Below are 19,513 nucleotides of genomic sequence, written 5' to 3' on the forward strand. Positions count from 1 at the left end.
CATTGCAGGTGGACTCTTTATCGACTGAGGCATCAGGGAACCCACTAAGAGTACATTTCTATAGTGAGTGCACCAATTTCCATTCCCACCAACAGGGCACAAGGGTTTCCTTTTCTCCACATCTTCGTCAACAGCTTTTATTAATGTTTGTTTGTTTTTGATGATAGCTATTCAGACAGATATGTTGAGCATCTTTTCATGTGTCTGTTGGCCGTCTATTTAGAAAAATATCTATTCAAGAGTTCTGTCTATGTTTTCATTGGGTGGTTTGTTTTTTTGATATTGAAGTATATGAATTCTTTGTATATTTTAGATATTAATCACTTATTGGATATATCATTTGCAAAAACTTTTCTCCCATCCAGTAGACATTGCAAATATCTTCTCCCATTTTGTTTTGTTGATGGTTTTCTTCACTGTATGAAAGTTTTTTTGTTTGATGTAGTCCCATTTGCCTATTTTTCCTTTTGTTTCCCTTGCCTGGGGAGACATATCCAAAAAAAATACTGCTAAAACTAATGTCAAAGAATATACTACCTATGTTTCTTTCTAGGAGTTTTATAGTTTTAGGTCTCACATTTAAGTTTTTACTCCACTTTGAGTTTATTTTTGTATATGCTGTGAGAAAGTAGCTGTTTTCCCAGCACCGTTTATTTACGATGCTGTCTTTTCCCCAGCGTATCTCCTTTTGCCTCCTCTGTCATAGATTAATTGCCCGTAGGAGTGTGAGGTCATTTCTGAGCTTGCTGTCCTGCTCCATTGATCCATGTTTCTGTTTTTGTGTCACTGTTTTGAAGACTAAAACTTTAGTATAGCTTGAAATCAGAGACATGATACCTCTTGTTCTTTTTTTCTTAAGATTGTTTTGGCTATTCAGAGTCTTTTGTGTTTCCATACAAAATTTAGAATTATTTATTTTAGTTCCATGAAAAATGCCATTGGTCATAATGTTTTGATCTGGATCGTGTCGAATCTGTAGATTGCCTTGGATAGTATGGTGATTTCAACAATGTTAATTCTTCCAATCCATGAGCTTTTTTTTTTTTTTTTTAATCAAGAAAATGTTCAAATATGGACAAAAGAATAGCATAATCAACTATCATATCACTCAACCCTACATAATTCAGTGTGCATTTCTATAAGAACATTTTCTTATATAAACAGAACACCATTGCCACTCTTAATAAAATTTCTTGATATCATCTAACATTCAGCCCATATTCAATCCTGAATTGGAGAAATATATTTTTATTTTGTATGGATATCAAGAAAACTGATTAATATCGAAAAATTGATGATAGTAATATGACTATAGACACTGAACAACTACAAAGAGAAACAAAACAAAACATTTGGTTTGTCCAGCTGTATTAAAATAACTCATTAAGACAATTTGTTCAACTGCTTGATATTTATCCCCAATGACAACAGATCATAACAATTATGCACGTCATTAAATGTGCTCTGGACTACAGCTGGAATCAAATAGAATAGACACAAGTATTATAGGAATCTGCTTGCAACTTAAAAATTGTTTACTTCCAAAGAAATTGAATTGGCCTAGATACACTGCATTCAGACCCAAGAGTACAAAAAGAAATTTTCGACTTCATCAAACTCCTGACAATCTTCTCTGATTACCTTTGCAATGATACATTATAATCTTAGCTAGGAGTGAAAAATGCTGATGTGAAACTACAGCACAATTACAGAAAATGCATTGTTCTGGGACCTCTGAGGAAGAACTCTTTTCATGTGGAAATCTTGGAGCCTGGAGGACCACTTTTGCACACTAGCTGTTTAACAACTCCTCTTCCTCTTCCCTATGACCACTTCCATTGGCAGGACTGCATAGGTGAGTGTTCAGAAAACTGACCTGGAGCAAAGAGGGAGATTCAGGCATTGAAGTCGTCTTCTCCAGCAATGAGCGTCTGCCATTGAGGCAGCCCCAGACCCTTGTTCTCATCCTCTCCAGGCCTTGTGTCCTTTGGACACAGAAAGCTTCATTCTTTGGACACAGAAGCTAGTGAACTCAGGGACCTCAACTAACCCCAGTGATCAACCAGAACTGTTTTAGAATCCTCTCGCAAAAGTAATCTTGCAAATGTTGACTTCAACTCATTAGTGAGGTTGTAAGCATAACAGGGCAGCTTTTGTTAAGTTCACATTATCCTCAGCCTTCTGCAAAGGGGGAAGAAGGAAAGAAAGAGCGAGAGAAGAAGGGAAGGAGAGTGGGAAGGAAGGGTTGGGTTTGGAAATGCACTCTGAAACCAAAGCTCTGGTGAGCTTGTTAAAGATTTTTAAGTCTGACAGGCCAGCTTTCCCAAGCCATGGCAGCTATAAAGGGAATATAATTATACTTAACAGAAACCACCTGCATTTTGAACTTACCCTAAATTTAAAGCTTCTGGGGGACTTAATTAAATTTAATGAAAACCATAGCTGCTAAACAAAGACGTATTATAGCTCCCACTTCGTTATTCCTGAGGAAATTAAGCAGCAATCATGAAGACATACCTCAGCTCTCACAAGGAAGCCTCTAGATAATAACGCCCAAAGTCTATAAATAAGATAATGCTCTCTTCTTTTCATTAGCTAATAGCATTGTCAAATTACTCATCTGTTCCTGTAAAAAGAAAGAAAATCAGAAGTAGAACAGAAGGAAAAAAAAGGGCAAGCACACGGACGTTTTCCTGAGTGGGATATAGGGTAATATTCCTGACTTCAATCCTTTGTGCCCTCCACCACCCCCACCCTCCCTCCACTGATATTTCTTCTTTTCTTTTTTAACCTTTTAATTATATATTGGGAATATAGCCAATTAACTTGGAGAAGGAAATGGCAACCCACTCTAGTACTCTTGCCTGGAGAATCCCATGGACAGAGGAGCCTGGCAGGCTACAGTCCATGGGGTCCCAAGAGTCGGACACAACTTAATGACTAAAGAGAGAGAAAGAGAGAGCCAATTAACCATGTTGTGATAGTTTCAGGTGGACAGCAAAGGGACTCAGTCATACACATACATGTATCCATTCTTCCCCAAACACCTCTTGTATCCAGGCTGCCACATAACATTGAGCAGATTTCTTTTGTTTTTAAAAGAATTGTGTGTTAATGCCATTGCAGAATAAATACCTGGGTAGTTCAGGTCAGGATGGATGTCTGTGAATCACAACACTAGAATATGGGACTGGTTATGCTCCCATGCTCATCTTACTTAACCTGAACTGTTTATATGTAAAAAATAATCATGGTCTTTTAGAGGACCATTTGAGCAACAGGATGATAGTGAAAGTTGACACCAGGCAAAAATTCTACTCTCAAACTAGTACAAGGGGAAAGAGCAGGAGATGAAGTAGCCTAAACTGCCTTCATTGAGGACAACCAGACAGTCCAGGACAGGGTGTGTAAACACTAATGTGCCTCAGAATCCCCTGGAGAGGGACTGCTGGACCCTGTCCTTAGAGTGTCTGGTACAGTAGGTCTGAAGTGGGACCAAAACCCACCTCTCTAACAAATTCCCAGGAGGTGCTAATACTGCTGGTCCAGAGATCATATTGTGAAAACCACTGGTCTAGACATACTGTCTCAGAAGTTAGAAAACAGAGGCACATTTAGGAAATAGTTTGGTATTAGATGAATCCAATACAAAACACAGAAGATAGGGTTGAGACAACTAAGCTACCAAAGACAGAAAGTAGGCGGGAAATATGTGAGTCCCAGAAATCTGCTCCATAAGGGCGGGCCCTTCACCATCAGATGAGGAGTAAAGCCTCACTAGGAAAGTGATCAGAGCTGGGTGGGGTCCCATAGCCATCATCCACTTTCTGGAATCAGAGCAGGACCTCAGCCCTCCAGGGAACCAGCCAATAGGCTATGGGAGGTCCCTTAGGGCTGATGGAATGAATATGGGACAGAGAGCTTCAGGGAGGGGAAGCAAGGACAACTCCTACCCACAAGGAAGATCTGACTCATCTATGGGTACACTGGAACACATGCTCCCTCTCCACACATCAGACCTCTGACAACTAGAACCCATTCCACACACCCACACAGACAGACTCTTGCCCACAGATGCTCCAGGACTTGACAAGATGCTTATAACTGAGCAAAGTATCTGCATCACTGAACTCTATGCTCATCTGACTACATTTAGAGCACTGTCTGCCCCAATTTAATGACTCAGAAAGCACAGAACTATAAAGTGGTGTTATTAAAACATATTTAATACTCATTTTCATTCAACTCTTAAAACAACTCTAAGAGATATGCCAAGAAAACAGCCAAGAGAAGGCATTAGCAAGAATCACAGTTCTGCCTCTCAGACCCACCACTGTGTGAAGTTGAGACTAGCCTCCTGACTCCAAGCCAACATTGTTCTATTAGTTCATAGTCCTTCCCTTTTATTTTTTTTAATTTTATTTTAAACTTTACAATATTGTGTTAGTTTTGCCAAATATCGAAATGAATCCGCCACAGGTACACATGTGTTCCCCATCCTGAACCCTCCTCCCTCCTCCCTCCCCATACCATCCCTCTGGGTCGTCCCAGTGCACCAGCCCCAATCATCCAGTATCGTGCATTGAACCTAGACTGGCGACTCGTTTAATACATGATATTATACATGCTTCAGTGCCATTCTCCCAAATCTTCCCACCCTCTCCCTCTCCCACAGAGTCCATAAGACTGATCTATACATCAGTGTCTCTTTTGCTGTCTCGTATACAGGGTTATTGTTACCATCTTTCTAAATTTCATATATATGCGTTAGTATACTGTATTGGTGTTTTTCTTTCTGGCTTACTTCACTCTGTATAATAGGCTCCAGTTTCATCCACCTCATTAGAACTGATTCAAATGTATTCTTTTTAATGGCTGAGTAATACTCCATTGTATATATGTACCACAGCTTTCATAGTCCTTCCCTTTGAAAAAGGATTTATGGGGGCTTTTGGGGGGATGGGCTTAATTTATTTACTTACTTATTTTATTTTTATCATTCTTTTGAAAATTAAAAAAAATATTTTTAGACAATTTTTAAAGGTTATTTTCTATTTATGCTGCTGCTGCTGCTAAGTCACTTCAGTCGTGTCCGACTCTGTGCAACCCCATAGACGGCAGCCCCGTCCCTGGGATTCTCCAGGCAAGAACACTGGAGTGGGTTGCCATTTCCTTCTCCAATGCATGAAAGTGAAAAGTGAAAATGAAGTCACTCAGTCGTGTTGGACTCTTCGAGACCCCATGGACTGCAGCCCACCAGGCTCCTCCATCCATGGAATTTTCCAGGCAAGAGTACTGGAGTGCGTTGCCATTGCCTTCTCCGTTTTCTGTTTATAGTTACTACAAAATACTGGCTGTATTACCTGTGTTGTACAATGTATCCTTTTTGTAATTTGAAGTATAGTTGATTAACAATGCTGTGTTCATTTCAGGTGTACAGAACATTGATTCAGTTATACACACATTTTTTTTCAGATTTTTTTCCTTATAGGATATTACAAAATATTGATTATTGTTCCATATGCTATACAGTAGGGTCTTGTTGGTTATCTGGCTGGTTATCTCTATCTATAGTGGTGTGTATATGCTAATCCCAACCTCCTAATTTATCCCTCCCCATCTACCCACCTTTCCACTTTAGGAACCATAGGTTTGTTGAAAAGGATTTGAGCCAACTCTATAGAACAGAAGAAATTTAATCTCCCCTGCTTCTTAAGCAAAAACAAAAATCAACACAGATTCCAGAAAACATATTTCATTATTACACTCAACTATGCAACACTTAGCACAGCCTGTTTTCCTAAGGAGGTCCCTCCCTGCCTTAGGAAAAACAGAGTTCTCCATCACAAGACATAAGCAAGAAAAGGCTGCACAAACACCTGCCAGGCACATCAAAACAGGAATTCAAATATCTGGCGGGATGGGTGTTGACTGATGCTATTCATTCTATTGATTCTAACTTCTCTTAATCTCTCTATTAAGCTACTTTTTAAAAGCAGACTCAACATCCCTATGACCATTTCCATAGTTTTTATGTGTAAAATGTTTCTGTGGGCACTGCAATTTCAAAAGACACTGAAAACCCAGTATTTCCATTGCAACATTTAACACAAATGATAATGTGTTTTTGCATACTTGCCATTTATTACTGACAAGCTGAAGTACACGGTAAGATATTTTTTACCAGAATCCATGGGCTTGGAATTCCAAAATTAGAACAATGCCCATACCTCACAATCTCGAGTGTGTATATTTCTTGCCCAATGGTACTTTATTTTTTTACTATTTGAAGGTAGTTTTTCTTTAACCTTCTTTGACACAATTTCTTCTATTCTTTCTATTGCTCACACTGTAAACTTTGAAAATAAATGTCCTTAGGCATCAACTCTGTGATGTTTATTATAAAACCTGGCAAATTTTTAATGGAATCATTATAAATTCTGCTTGTTAAACTCAAGTAAAAGTAGAGGTACATCAATATTTTAAGTGGAAAACCCATCAAGGCAACCTGCCACATAGACTCAGGAGATTAGTGATGTGAGCTGGGTTAGACTCCTGGCGCCACTACATCCTAACTCTGCAACTTGGGGAGTTTATTCTTTGGAAAAAATGATGAAAATTGCACATAACTCACAGAAATAGAATGTAATCATGTATGTGGGGTGCCAGCATAATGGTTAAGGTGGCAGCGTTTTACAGTGATTTACAAAGATTGACTGTATCCAAATCTCAGATCTGCCACTTAGCTGTATGCTGTTGAGTGAGTTACTGAACCCCCCCAAACCTGTCTCCTTGTCTCATCATCCCAAAATAGGGATGATGGTATTATCTACCTTACAGGCTTGTCATGATTAGCTGGGATAATACTTGTAAAACCCCTGGCACAGGGGCCTGCAGGTGGTGGACAACCCAAGGATGCTAGTTTCCTTTTCCAGCATCCTCTTCCCAAGCTGTCTGCAACTCTCCCTATTCACCTCTACCTAACTTGCCCTCTGACTTTGCCCAGGAGGAAAAAAATACTCATAAGGTAGAGGCAGAGTTCCTTTTGGAGAGAGAATTATCTTTGTTTAGGCATGTATATTGAAAGCCTCCCTAGCTGTGAAAAGAGCTCCAATGGCCTGGTTGAGAAATAGAGCTTAACTGTTAAGAATAATAAAGCATGAGGAGTATGGGGATTTTGGAGACCTGGGAGGTGAGGAGAGCAGACGTGAGAGGAGTCAGCCTGTTTGTAACTTTTCAACATGGGACTGGCCAAGGCACTACTTGAGCATCTAGTAATATGTTACACAAGTGGCCCACAGGGCTAGGCTATGAGGTAAACCCTCTATATTCATCCTCAAGTTTCAGTCCTAGTTTAGTACACATAATTACTTTGTGTAAATGGTTTGGGGTAAAATATGAACAAAAATGAATGCTGTTCCACACTGAGATTCAATGCAATGGTAAAAGAAAGGAATAGATGAATAAGGACACCTGAGAGACTGCTAACTCAGTAGAGTCACAAAATTATCAAAAGGTGATTCAGAAAACTACTAAACACTGCCCCCCTTCCCAAGAATACTTGGACATGTTGGTGGAGATATTGAATTTCTCACTGTAAGTAGGATGGAGACTGTTTGAGTTAAATATTACTGAAAGATGACTAATGGGGCTGGAAAACCTGGACTCCCGTCACCTTCATTCCATCAAGACTGCTGACATCTTAATTATGCCAATTCTCTTTTTTCCATCACTGGTTTTCATTGGACATCTATATACAGGATTATTCCTACTTGGGAACTTTAATGATTATGGACTCCTAAATCTTGAAACCAGAAGACCTTCTGATGATAAACTAGTTCAAGCTCTTAACAGGAAGAAAACCAGCCGAGAGAAAGCTTGTCTGGTTCTCACGCAAGTTACCAGCAGCAGATGGACTTGTGTTTTCAGCCAAGGGCAACTATTCCCTTTCTTATCATTAGGCTGGCTGTTTCAAGTCAGAAAGGGAATAAAATTCAGCCTTGTAAGGGGGCTCACAAAACTAGGGAGCTATTACTAGTTGCCCATGCTTGTTCTTGAGTTGAGATGTGAGTTAGTTCATTTTATCAACAGATAATCTCTTTATTTCAACTTCACCAACCAATAATGTCAATGCATTGTTATAAGAGATAACCTTCTAATGTTCTCCTTAGAATATAATATCATAATAAAACTCACCCCTTGACATATAAAAGTGAAACTGAGTATGAAAACAGGCCCATGTGATTATGAGAATTTCTGAAGTTTTTCACAGAGAACAGACTTGGGGTGACAAGGGGGAGGGGGATTGGGGGGTGGACTGGAAGCTTGGGATCGGCAGATGCAAACCATTACACAGAGAATGGATGAACAATGAGGGCCTACTGTATAGCACAGGGAACTATATTCAATATCCCATGATAAACCATAATGAAAAATAATGTACATATTAACATAACCAAATCATTTTGCTGTACAGAAGAAATTAATACAACATTGTAAATCAACTGTAAATTGTTCAATAAATTTTAAAAAACAAACTTGTGAAGTTTTCATTTCAATAGAATAAATTAGAAAAATAAGTTCGAGAAAATAAAAAAACAAACTCCTGAAGTTTTCACTTGCTTTCCTATGTGTTGAACTGATTTACAGGTGAGTTAAAGTGAACACAGTTTAGAAAATTCAATGACTTTACAAAGAATATGAAACTTACAGTATTTTTTTTCTTGTAATCTAATTACTGAATAAGCAATTAAGCTAATTTTTACTGAATTTATGAAATGAAAATCAACTAAACATTTTAATTAACTTAATTTGAAGATTTGTAACCTATGATTTTTTTTAAATAGCAGAGTGATAAAGTCATAGTTCTACAGCAATTCAGTATGTTTACAATAGGAATAATTTCACTTTTAAGATACACAAAGAAGATAAAGATGAACTACTGTATAGAAATTTTAATAGACCATGTTTTAGGCCTCTAAGTATTGTTATTTTATAATAATTACGGTTATAAGCATAATTAACTCAAAGAGAATTGGATTTTTGTCAACTACAAGATTTTATCAGAAAAATACAAAGAAAATTTGTTTGGATATTGGAGGAGGGGTGGAGGTCCAAAAGAGACATGTCCTTAAGATGTTGTCAAAAGGTAGTTAGGGGATGGAACTTTAATACATAAAAGAGGTATAATGTTAAGTCAGAAGCACATTTTTCAACTCTGCAAGGAGAATCAGAAATAAAAAATGTCAAAGACTGGCCTCTCTGGTCCAAGTAATTATGCAATATCTAGCCTTCTCCTATTACACTTTTGGTTAGAGAATTTCTTATAATCCTAAAGTTACAGAGCTAAAGTACTGCTAGCTTTATAAAAACAGCACTTCTCAGAGCCCCATTCTCCTTCATTGTGGAGTATCTTTTAAGACAAATCATATTACCTTAAAAGACAGGGATGGAAAGATATGTTTAGAGATACTGCTTGGAATACATAGGAGAAGCAACACAACTAGGAGCTGGTGGCTTTGTTTCTTGTCTGACTCTTACACCTCTCCCAGAATGACCTGCGACAACTCATTAACTTCTGGGAGTTTCATGGCCATATGCCAAAGGCTTTTTGTTTCTTTTTTTCCAATTGTCAACTCTGAAGAATAGACTGACAATTTACATTTGGAGAAATAAATATTCTTTAACTCATGGGAAAATGTTCATTCTCTAATTTAAAAAATGCAATTTAAATCAAACCTGAGAAACCACAAAACACCTGCTAAAGAATAAGAATTCCTTTTTATAAGCATTTGTGCTGTGCTGTGCTATGCTGTGGGAGAAGGCAATGGCAACCCACTCCAGTACTCTGGAAACTGCCATGGATGGAGGAGCCTGGTAGGCTGCAGTCCATGGGGTCTCAAAGAGTCGGACGCATGAGTGAGCGACTTCACTTTCACTTTTTACTTTCATGCATTGGAGAAGGAAGTGGCAACACACTCCAGTGTTCTTGCCTGGAGAATCCCAGGGATTGGGGAGCCACTGGACTACCAGGGAAGTCTCAAGAATTCCTTTTAATGATAATAATCCTTAAGAAGTAATGATAAAATTGAATTCACTAATTCAGACAATAAGAGTTCAATAAATACTCATTAACTGACTATTCATTGGTGGTCCTGAAAATTGTTATTTGGGAATCAACATGGTTACATGTAGCAAAAACCATATTCTGGAATAGCTCACACATTATGCTGAAAGATGAAGGATGAGGGGAAACGATTTGTTCCAATCTGTCCTAATTCAATCCACAGGCTAATAAAACTGAGTACTCTTAACTTTGCCAACAAAGATCCATATAGTCAAAGGTATGGTTTTTCCAGTAGTCATGTACAGATATGAGAGTTGAACCATTAAGAAGGCTGAGCGCCCAAGAATTGGTGCTTTTGAGTTGTGCTGGAGAAGACTCCTGAGAGTCCCTGGGACAGCAAGGAGATCAAACCAGTCAATCCTAAAGGAAATCAATCCTGAATATTCATTGGAAGGACCGATGCTGAAGCTGAAGCTCCAATTCTTTGGCCACCTGATGTGAAGAGCCAATTCACTGGAAAAAGACCCTGATGCTGGGAAAGATTGAAGGCAGGAGGAGAAGGGGGTGACAGAGGATGGGATGGTTGGATGGTATCACCAACTCAATAGACATGAGTTTGAGCAAACTCCAGGAGATAGTGAAGGACAGGGAAGCCTGGCATCCTGCAGTCCATGGGGTCGCCAAGAGTCGGGCACAACTTAGCAAATGAACAACAACTCTTAACCAGGCAGAGAAAAAAGAAGACAGGTCAGCTTGTATAGGGGACAGTGGGCCAGAAGGTAACTACAACCTCAGGTCACATCTCAGGTCACCACAAGGTACCCTGACGACGAGTTCACCACCCAGTCCATCACAGTCACACCCCTGGACCGCTATGACAGCCTGTGCTCACTCGAACCGGACCAGCAGACCCCCTTCCCCCAGGTGTCCCAGCATCCCTGAGCGAGTAGCGCTGGCCGCCTGCCTCACAGAGCACGTGCACAGCTTCCATCACCGCCTGGGGTGGGGGTGGAGGGGGTGCTTTCCTTTTTTTTTTTAACTTCTTATTTTGCCTTTTTGTTTGTTTTCCCATCCTCATTACTCCCGCTTCCAGTTTTGTTTTGCTTTTTTTTTCTTTCAGCCCTCTGCCAAACTCACCTCAGCGGTCCCAGCGGCCCTGCCTCCAGAATTTTGTCTTGTGCCCAGACCAGGATTGGGGAGACTCTCCACTGCATGCCCAAGGACCAGGCCTTCGGGCAGTTGGGGAGATTCTGGTCTTTAATCAACAGAAGCCCCTGGCAGAGCCAAAGCGTGGAGCCGTGGGGCCTACCTGAATTTCTGACTGGGGCGCCCACGGCAGCCTGCCTCTGCGTTGCTGCTCCTGCCAGAGGCTGCCTTCTGGTGGCCACCCGGTGGACAGCGCCCTGTGCGACCTTCCTTGCCCTGTCGGGAGGTTCGGAGCGGCCTCGCAGTCCAGCTCCCTTCTCCGTCAGAAAAGCAGTCAAGTCCGGGGGCCTGGGTGGGGAGGAGGCGCCGCCCGGTGGAAGCCGCGCTCAAGATTCGGTTTCGGGCTCCCCCTAGTGGACGGGGCTCGCGTTGCCCCGTGAGAAGCCAGGAGCTAGCGCCACAGCCTCTGGCAACGCCTCTGTGCCCTGTCTTCTGCACCCCTCGCCTGCTCTCCAGACCCTGTGGATGAGGCAGAAGGAACTTTGCGGAGCTAGCTTTCCCACCCACTAGCCCCCAGCCTTCCCAGGGCTTCCTTCCAGCCGGTCTTAACTCCTGCTGAACCCTGTCTGAAAATGGGGGCCGTGATCTCCCCCTTTGCTCTGCTTGGGGCGCAGGGGCGCCATCCTCGGTTATTACACATCTTGCACCCAGAGAGTATTGGGCCCGGTGGACTTGGGTTGAAGAGAGGGTAAGGGTGGGCATCTGGTACGTACCGAGGTAGGGGCCTCTGAGAAGGGAGGCCCCAGGCCATCTCACTCCTTCGCCCTCTCTGGGCCCCACATTCTATAGCCTTAAGGTGAACGTGTCAGTGCTAGGGCACTCACGTGCGTGCCTCAGACTCTGTGTGTGTCTTGTGGGCGGGCATCCCTGTGCATCTGGGATGTAGATGTACGTGGCGTGTGTGCACGCACCATGTGTGTCGGATATGTGTGTGTGTGAAGGCAAGCGAGTCCCAGCCTCCACTGTGCATGGTTCATGTAGGCTTGGGCTGCGTGCTGGGGACCGGGGAATGGGAGAAGTGTGGCTAGCAGGGGAGCCACACTTGAGGTCCACTTGTTGCCCTGTCCCCACTTTCCCCTCAACGTCTCTGTTTGGAATTTGGTTTCTGTGGTTTTGATCTCCCCACCTCACTTCCTGTAGATAGTTCACAGAGAGACATTCTGGGGTGGGAGGTGGTTTGGGCGGGTGGGGTACTTCATCTCTTTTTGTTTGTGTCTGTCGTTAATCTGACAATTCCCCCTCCTCCCCACTGGCCTGGCCCCTTTCCTTATATTTGCACACTCCTTTCTCTAATCTCCCATCTAAGGTGAAATAACCTTACTGCCCAGGTGTCTTCCCTTGGGACACGGGCCAAAGCGTTGGCTTGCTTGCCAATGAATCCCAACTCCAGCTGATTATTCAAAAAGGCAAAAGATTCAAACCACTGAAACGCATAGTCCTACCTACCTTCTTATCATACATTCTGTAAACAGGACTGTATTCTGATGATGGACATGTTCTTAATCAGATGCAGGGGCCTACTCCTCCTGAGCCAGCATCTGCACACAGCAGTATTCGCTTCTTGCCTAATTTACTCCCACAAGACACCTATTTGAATCTAAGTCACATTGCTTCAGTTGTTTTCTCTTGGTTGGTGATACAAGATTTAATCACATTAGGATCCAAGGGACTGATGCAGTCAGCAGGTATTGACTTGCATAAGGCTGTCACTTTTCGTTTTTATGATAGAGCTTGCTATTCATAAACATGCTGATATGTTTGCTCTCCTTTCCTTGCCTCTCAAAGTGGGATAAGCACAAATGAAACTTTGTTGCCATAAAGGACTATCACAAAGCTTCTTTTACCTCTTGACCAAATAATCCTACTCCTAAAAGCTTTGTCTAAGAAAACAGTTCAGAAGTAAAATATCTAAAACAGCAATGTTTAAAATAGAGGGTATTTTTAGGAAGAGGGTATGTCATGAAGGTTGATGAAGATGAAAAGGAAGATCAAGGTGAAAATGGAGTTTCATTGTTACTCAGTTGCTCAGTCGTGTCAACTCTGTGATCCCATGGACTGCAGCACGCCAGGCTTTCCAGTCCATCACCAACTCCCAGAGCTTGCTCAAACTCATGTCCATTGAGGTGATGCCATCCAGCCATCACCTCATCCTCTGTTGCCCCCTTCTCCTCCCTCCTTCAATCCTTCCCAGCATCAGGGTCTTTTCCAATGAGTCAGTTCTTCACATCAGCTGGCCAAAGTATTGGAGCTTCAGCTTCAGCATTAGTTCTTCATTCCAATGAATATTCAAGGTTGATTTCCTTGATTGGTTTGATCTCCTTGCTATCCAGGGGACTCTCAAGAGTCTTCTGAAACACTACTGTTCAAAAGCATCAGTTCTTTGGCACTCAGAAAATAGAGTTGCTGGTTAAGAAAACTGAGAAGATGTCAGTGCCACTCACTGCCATAAGGAACGCATCGTGTGGCTGGCAGGGGCACAGCCAGTGCATGTGCTGTGTGGTTTCACCTGCCTGGGCATGAGAGTGGGAGAAGGCCTCTCATACTTTCATAATTCATATGAATTCATACTTTCATAAATGTTTAAAGCAAATAAGTGACAGTTCAAAATTTTTTTTTCCAAACTGGCACTCTCAGCACCCAAGCCTTCAGGCCATATCCACTCCCTCTCCTCCTCCCCAGTTTTTCCACAGGGTTTTACATTTTTTAGAAAGTTGATTTCAAAAGAGAATGTGCTACAGAGACCATATGTGGCCTACAAAGCCTAGAATACTACGATCTAGGTCTTTACAGAAAATGCTTGCTGACAGCTGATTTAACCCATCATCGTTTTTACTGACATGCTTGTAACTTCAAAAGAGATTAGGGAATAGGAGCTGTTCAATCTCCCGTCACATAAAATTCACTTGAAGTGATCCTGTTGAGACATAATTTTATGTTTTCTTCCATGCTGCCCTCAAAAACTTTCCCGGGCCAATGCTCCCCCAACTCACAGTGCTTTCTACTTCTCTATTTTCTGATTTTTATCAGCTGTGGACTCAAAATTATGCAACCAAACTCTCTCAAACATGGCTTCTGGATGAAGCTATCAATAGCTCTTCCGTGAGTAAATTGTGAATTTTAGTGCAACAACATTTCACCTCCTCATGTATCTTTTTATCTTTTAAGCTGTAATAATTCTGATAGCTAGATGTCACAGCTCAGATGGTAAAGAATCCACCCACAATGTGGGAGACCTGGGTTTGATCCCTGAGTTGGGAAGATCCCCTGGAGGAGGGCATGGCAACCTACTCTAGTATTCTTGCCTGGAGAATTCCCATGGACAGAGGAGCCTGGCAGTCTATAGTCCATGGTGTCACAAAGAGTCGGACATGACTGAGCAGTCACTCAGCGTAGCACAGGAAACTTCAGCCAATATACTGCAGGCATATGCAATATAAATCTAGATTTTGCCAAGGCTCACAATTTTTCTATTTTGCCTATTTATGGGTTTTTAAATGGCTTATTGTCCCTCCCCCCTGACCCCCCTTAAATAGCTTAGTCCACATTGTCCTAAAAGCTGCTCTTCAGAAAATCACTTTCTGTAACTTTCAGCTTTTGGGGTCTCTCAACTTCAGAATTTCTCCTTGGGATTATCATTTAGTTTTGCTGCAATATTTTTGACTTAAAAAGGATAACTTTAATGTTGGGGTAGTAGTATTATTAAATTGGTTATTATTCAAATCTGTTTCTCTCCAATATAAAATTCAGCTTTCTCAGATTATTTGCTTTAAAACAAACACAGAGAGTTCTGGGAGGAGTCAAGAGACCATTCTACTACTGTGCATTAAGAACAGCTTGGCACAGGGAATATACTGGGGAGGCTTAAGGATACAGAGGTGTTTACAGGTGATGAGGTGAGATTTAGGAGAACTAAAGCACCTTTGAGGTAGACTTCTGAGATTTGGTTCCCTACACTCTAAATTTCCTCTGATTCACTCTCAGGCTTCCTTGTAGTTTGGTTGGGGTTGAGCCTATCAGTTAGAAGAGTCATCATGTCAGGCTTAAGATTGCTATCCTTAGAAAGATTTGCCTGCAAGTTTGGCCCTTGGCTGAGATCTGGGAATGTAGATTTTGAGGAGGTTCCCAACATTTCCTCACTGAGAAGAGTGGCTTCCTGTGCCCAAACTGTACAAACAATGCAGCTGATACTAAATACCTGCTTTCCTTTCAGGAGTCTGGAATTCTAGTATGAAGTCTGGCAGAAGATGCCTGTGTGACCAGCATCCCGATGAAAACCTTAGATACTGAGTCTTGGTAGACATTTCACATGTCACCATGATCTGATGCTGGGAAAATGAAGCATGTCCTGGGTGACTGTATAGGGAAAGAACCCTTGAACAGCATGGAAGAAGACACAAAATTATGTCTAACAGGATCACTTGAACGCTTGTACCTGATTTCCTCTGGACTTCATTCACATGGCCTTTCTGATTTTGCTTTGTTTGTTTTGATGTAATAAATCATGGTCATAAGTATAAAATTACATCCTGAGTTCTGCAGGTCCTGCCGACAAATCACCAAATCTGAAGGAAATCTTGGGGTTCCCCAACACACCATCCTTAGCTTACACACATGGGCCCTGATAGATGCAGGCCAATCAGCATACCCACCATTTCTAGCTACTGTGATGATTAAGGGATTGGTTTATAACCCAATCACAGCTAGTGTGACCAGATGAGACCTTTGCTGGAGCTTCTGGGAGAACCCAGTGGTCTCTCTTCTGCTGGTTGATTAGAAATTGGACTATGAGGCTGCACCTCTTGGCTAACATCTTGTGACCACAAGGAAAATAACCTGGAGCTGCTGGGGTGATACCACATGGAGCTTGTGGATAAAACAGGCAGAGAGATGGCAAGGAATTGGGCCTAGCTTCCCTGGTTGCTCAGTGGTAAAGAACCTGCCTGCAATGCAGGAGCCTCAGGAGACATGTGTTCAATCCCTGGGTCAGGAAATTCCCCTGGGGAAGGGTATGGCAACCCACTCTGGTATTCTTGCCTGGAGAATCCCATGAACAGAGGAGCCCGGCAGGGTACAGTCCATAAGGTCACAGGGTTGGACACCACTGAAGTGACTTGGCAGGCATGCACAACACTGGACTCAGCAATTTCACTTCAAAGTCAGTCCTACACGTCTAGATTTTTTTCAATTTGATGAAAAAGTTTCATGCCAATTCGAAGTGGCTTTATTACTTGCCACTGAAAGAATTCCAACTGATGCAAACTTGAACCATGCTAAAGGGTCTGACGGAGAAGGAAATGGCAACCCACTCCAGTGTTCTTGCCTGGAGAATCCCAGGGACGGAGGAGCCTGGTGGGCTGCCGTCTCTGGGGTCACACAGAGTCGGACACGACTGAAGCGACTTAGCAGCAAAGGGTCTGACAGTTAAGATAACCAAGTAGGAATCATCACAGGTTTCTAAGCTGGGGATTGTTAACCCGGCAAGTTCAGATGTGTTAACCTCTAGAGGCTGCAGGGAAGTGGAAGGTAGGAGGGTGGTGGTGAAAGACTAGAGACCAGTTGGAAAGCCATGAACTATCAAGTACTATAGTGCCAGTACTTGGGTAGCAGTGATATGGAGAAAAATCCTTAAATATTCAGGAGGTAGAAGTGACAAGAGTTGGTAAGGTTGAATGTGGGGTGTGAGGAAGAGAAAAGTCAAGGATCACTCTGATTTTAACTCAGCAAAAGGTGATGTTCTTAACTACAACAAAATAAGACAGACTTAGGAGTGGAGAGGAAGATCACATGTTTATTTTGGGCATGTGTTTGCAGAAACTATACTTGACCCTTGAACAATGGGTCAAACCTTTACCTAGACTCACCCCCTCCAAAAAAAGAGACAGAGAAAACACAAATAAATAAAATCAGAAATGAAATAGGAAATGTTACAACTGATATCACAGAAATAAAAAAGGATCACAAGAGACTACTATGAATAACACCAACTGGATAATCTAGAAGAAATAAATAAATTCCTAGAAATGTACAATGCCCCAACACTGAATAATGAAGAAATAAGAAATCTGAAGAGACCAATTATTAGTAAGGAGGTTGAATAAGTATTCAAAAACCTGCCCCCAAAAATGTCCAGGACCAGACAGCTTCACAGTGAATTCTACCAAACACTCCAAGGAGAATTTATATCAATCCTTCTAAAACTTCTCCAAAATTAGAAGAGGAAGAAACTCTTCCAAACTCATTTTACAAAGCCAGCATAACCTTTATACTAAAACCAGACAAGAATGACGCTATAAAATTACAGATCTATATCACTGATAAACATAGATACAAAAATCCTCAACAAAATATTAGCAAACCAAATTCAACAATACATTAAAAGGATTACATACCTTGACTGAGTGGGATTTATCCCAGGCATTCAAGGATGGTTCAACATCTACAAATTAGTCTATGTGATACACCATACATCAGCAAAATGTATGGATAAAAATTGGATGATCATCTCAATAGATATAGAAAAGCATGTGACAAAACTCAACATCCACTTATAATAATAACTCTCAACAAAGTGGATACAGAGGGATCATACCTCAATGTAATTAAGGCCATATATGACAAGTACAGAGCTAACATCATACACAACGGTAGAAAGCTGAAAGCTTTTCCTATAAGACTAGGGACAAGACAAGGAGGCCCACTCTTTCCACTTTTAATCAGCACAGTGTTAAATTAACCACAGTAATTAGGCAAGAAAATAAGTAAAAGTCATCCAATTTAGAAAGGAAGAAGTAAAACTGTCACTATTTGCAAAGGCTGTTGTTGTTGTCCAGTTGCTAAGTCATGTCTGACTCTTTGCAACCCCATGGACTGTAGCATGCCCAGCTCCTCTGTACTCCACTGTCTCCCAGAGAGAGTACTCCTGGAGTACTTAGCTACTGCTAAGTCACGTCAGTCGTGTCCGACTCTGTGAGACCCCATAGACGGCAGCCCACCAGGCTCCCATCCCTGGCATTCTCCAGGCAAGAATACTGGAGTGGGTTGCCATTTTCTTCTCCAACTATCTCCTGGAGTTAGGCTCAAATTTATGCCCATTGAGTCAGGGGTGCTAGCTAACTACTTCATCCTCTGCTGCCCCCTTCTCCTTTTGCCTTCAATGCCGAGGACATAATATTATATTTAGAAAAACCCTGAAGACTCTATATAAAAACATTAGAACTAATAAATGAATTCAGCAAGATAACAGAATACAGGATTAATATACAGAAATCTGTGCATTTCTTCACAGTAACAATGAAATATCAGAAAGAGAAAGTAAAAACAAAAAAAAATCACATTTAAAAAAAAATTCTATGAATAAACCTAACCAAGGTGGTGAAAAGACCTATATACCAAGAACTTAAAAACCACTGATAAAGGAAATTGAAGATGATACAAAGAAATTTCAAGATAATCCATGCTCTTGGAGTAGAAGAATTAATATTGTTAAAATGAATATACAACAGAAAGCAATCTGCAGATTCACTGCGATCCCTTGCAAATTGTCCATGACATTTTTTTTACAGAGTTAGAACATATAATGCAAAAATATACATGGAATCACAAAAGACCAAGAATTGCCAAAGCAACCCTGAGGAAAAAAGAACAATGCTTGAGGAATAACCCTCCCAGACTTCAGATAATACTACAAAGCCACAGTAGTCAAAATGGCTGGTATTAGCACAAAAACAGATACACAGATCAATGGAACAGAACAGAAAGCCCAGAAATAAACCCACACACCTATGGTCGATTAATCTTCAACAAAAGAGGCAAGAATATACAATGGAGAAAAGACAGTCTCTTCAGCAAGCGGTGTTACAAAAGCTAGACAGATGCATGTAAATCAATGAAGTTAGAAACTCCCTCACACCATACACAAAAATCAGCTCAAAATAGCTTAAACGTTTAAATATAAGACACAAAACCACAGAACTCCTAGAAGAGAACACAGGCAAACATTCTCAGACATAAATCACAATGATATTTTCTTAGCTCAAACTCCCAGGGCAAAAGAAATAAAAGCAAAAATAAACAAGTGGAACCTAATCAAATTTATAAGCCTATGCACAGCAAAGGAAACCATAAACAAACAGCAAGACAACCTATGGACTGGAGAAAATATTTGCAAACAATGCAAACAACAAGGTTTAATTTCCAAAATATATAAATAGCTCATATAATAATATCAAAAAAACAAAAACA

At 41.2% G+C, this 19,513-nt stretch overlaps 2 protein-coding genes across 3 annotated transcripts in view; both read right to left on the reverse strand.

The window, feature by feature from the left end:
* Window positions 1–19,513, reverse strand: part of HSD17B4 (hydroxysteroid 17-beta dehydrogenase 4) — a 133,768-nt gene that overhangs the window by 10,370 nt on the left and 103,885 nt on the right. The gene's annotated exons all lie outside the window — the stretch shown is intronic.
* LOC147369025 (uncharacterized) lies at window positions 1,742–12,742 on the reverse strand. Of its 2 annotated transcripts, none has more exons than XR_015167128.1 (3): window positions 12,719–12,742; window positions 2,518–2,626; window positions 1,742–1,876 (listed from the first exon to the last, which is right to left on the reverse strand). XR_015167128.1 is itself a non-coding variant. In XM_086410733.1 (3 exons), the coding sequence occupies exons 1-2, from the start codon at window positions 11,972–11,974 to the stop codon at window positions 2,617–2,619; spliced, it is 609 nt and encodes a 202-aa protein (XP_086266859.1). In that variant the 3' UTR covers window positions 1,742–1,876; window positions 2,518–2,616. The 2 variants fall into 2 exon arrangements, 1 of the variants encoding a protein (XP_086266859.1); XM_086410733.1 differs by lacking the exon at window positions 12,719–12,742 and adding an exon at window positions 11,376–11,974.

This window comes from Bos grunniens, chromosome 7 (assembly GCF_055505025.1).
Source record: "Bos grunniens cultivar Pamir isolate PY7600 chromosome 7, Bosgru_T2T1.0, whole genome shotgun sequence".
Lineage (NCBI taxonomy): Eukaryota > Metazoa > Chordata > Mammalia > Artiodactyla > Bovidae > Bos > Bos grunniens.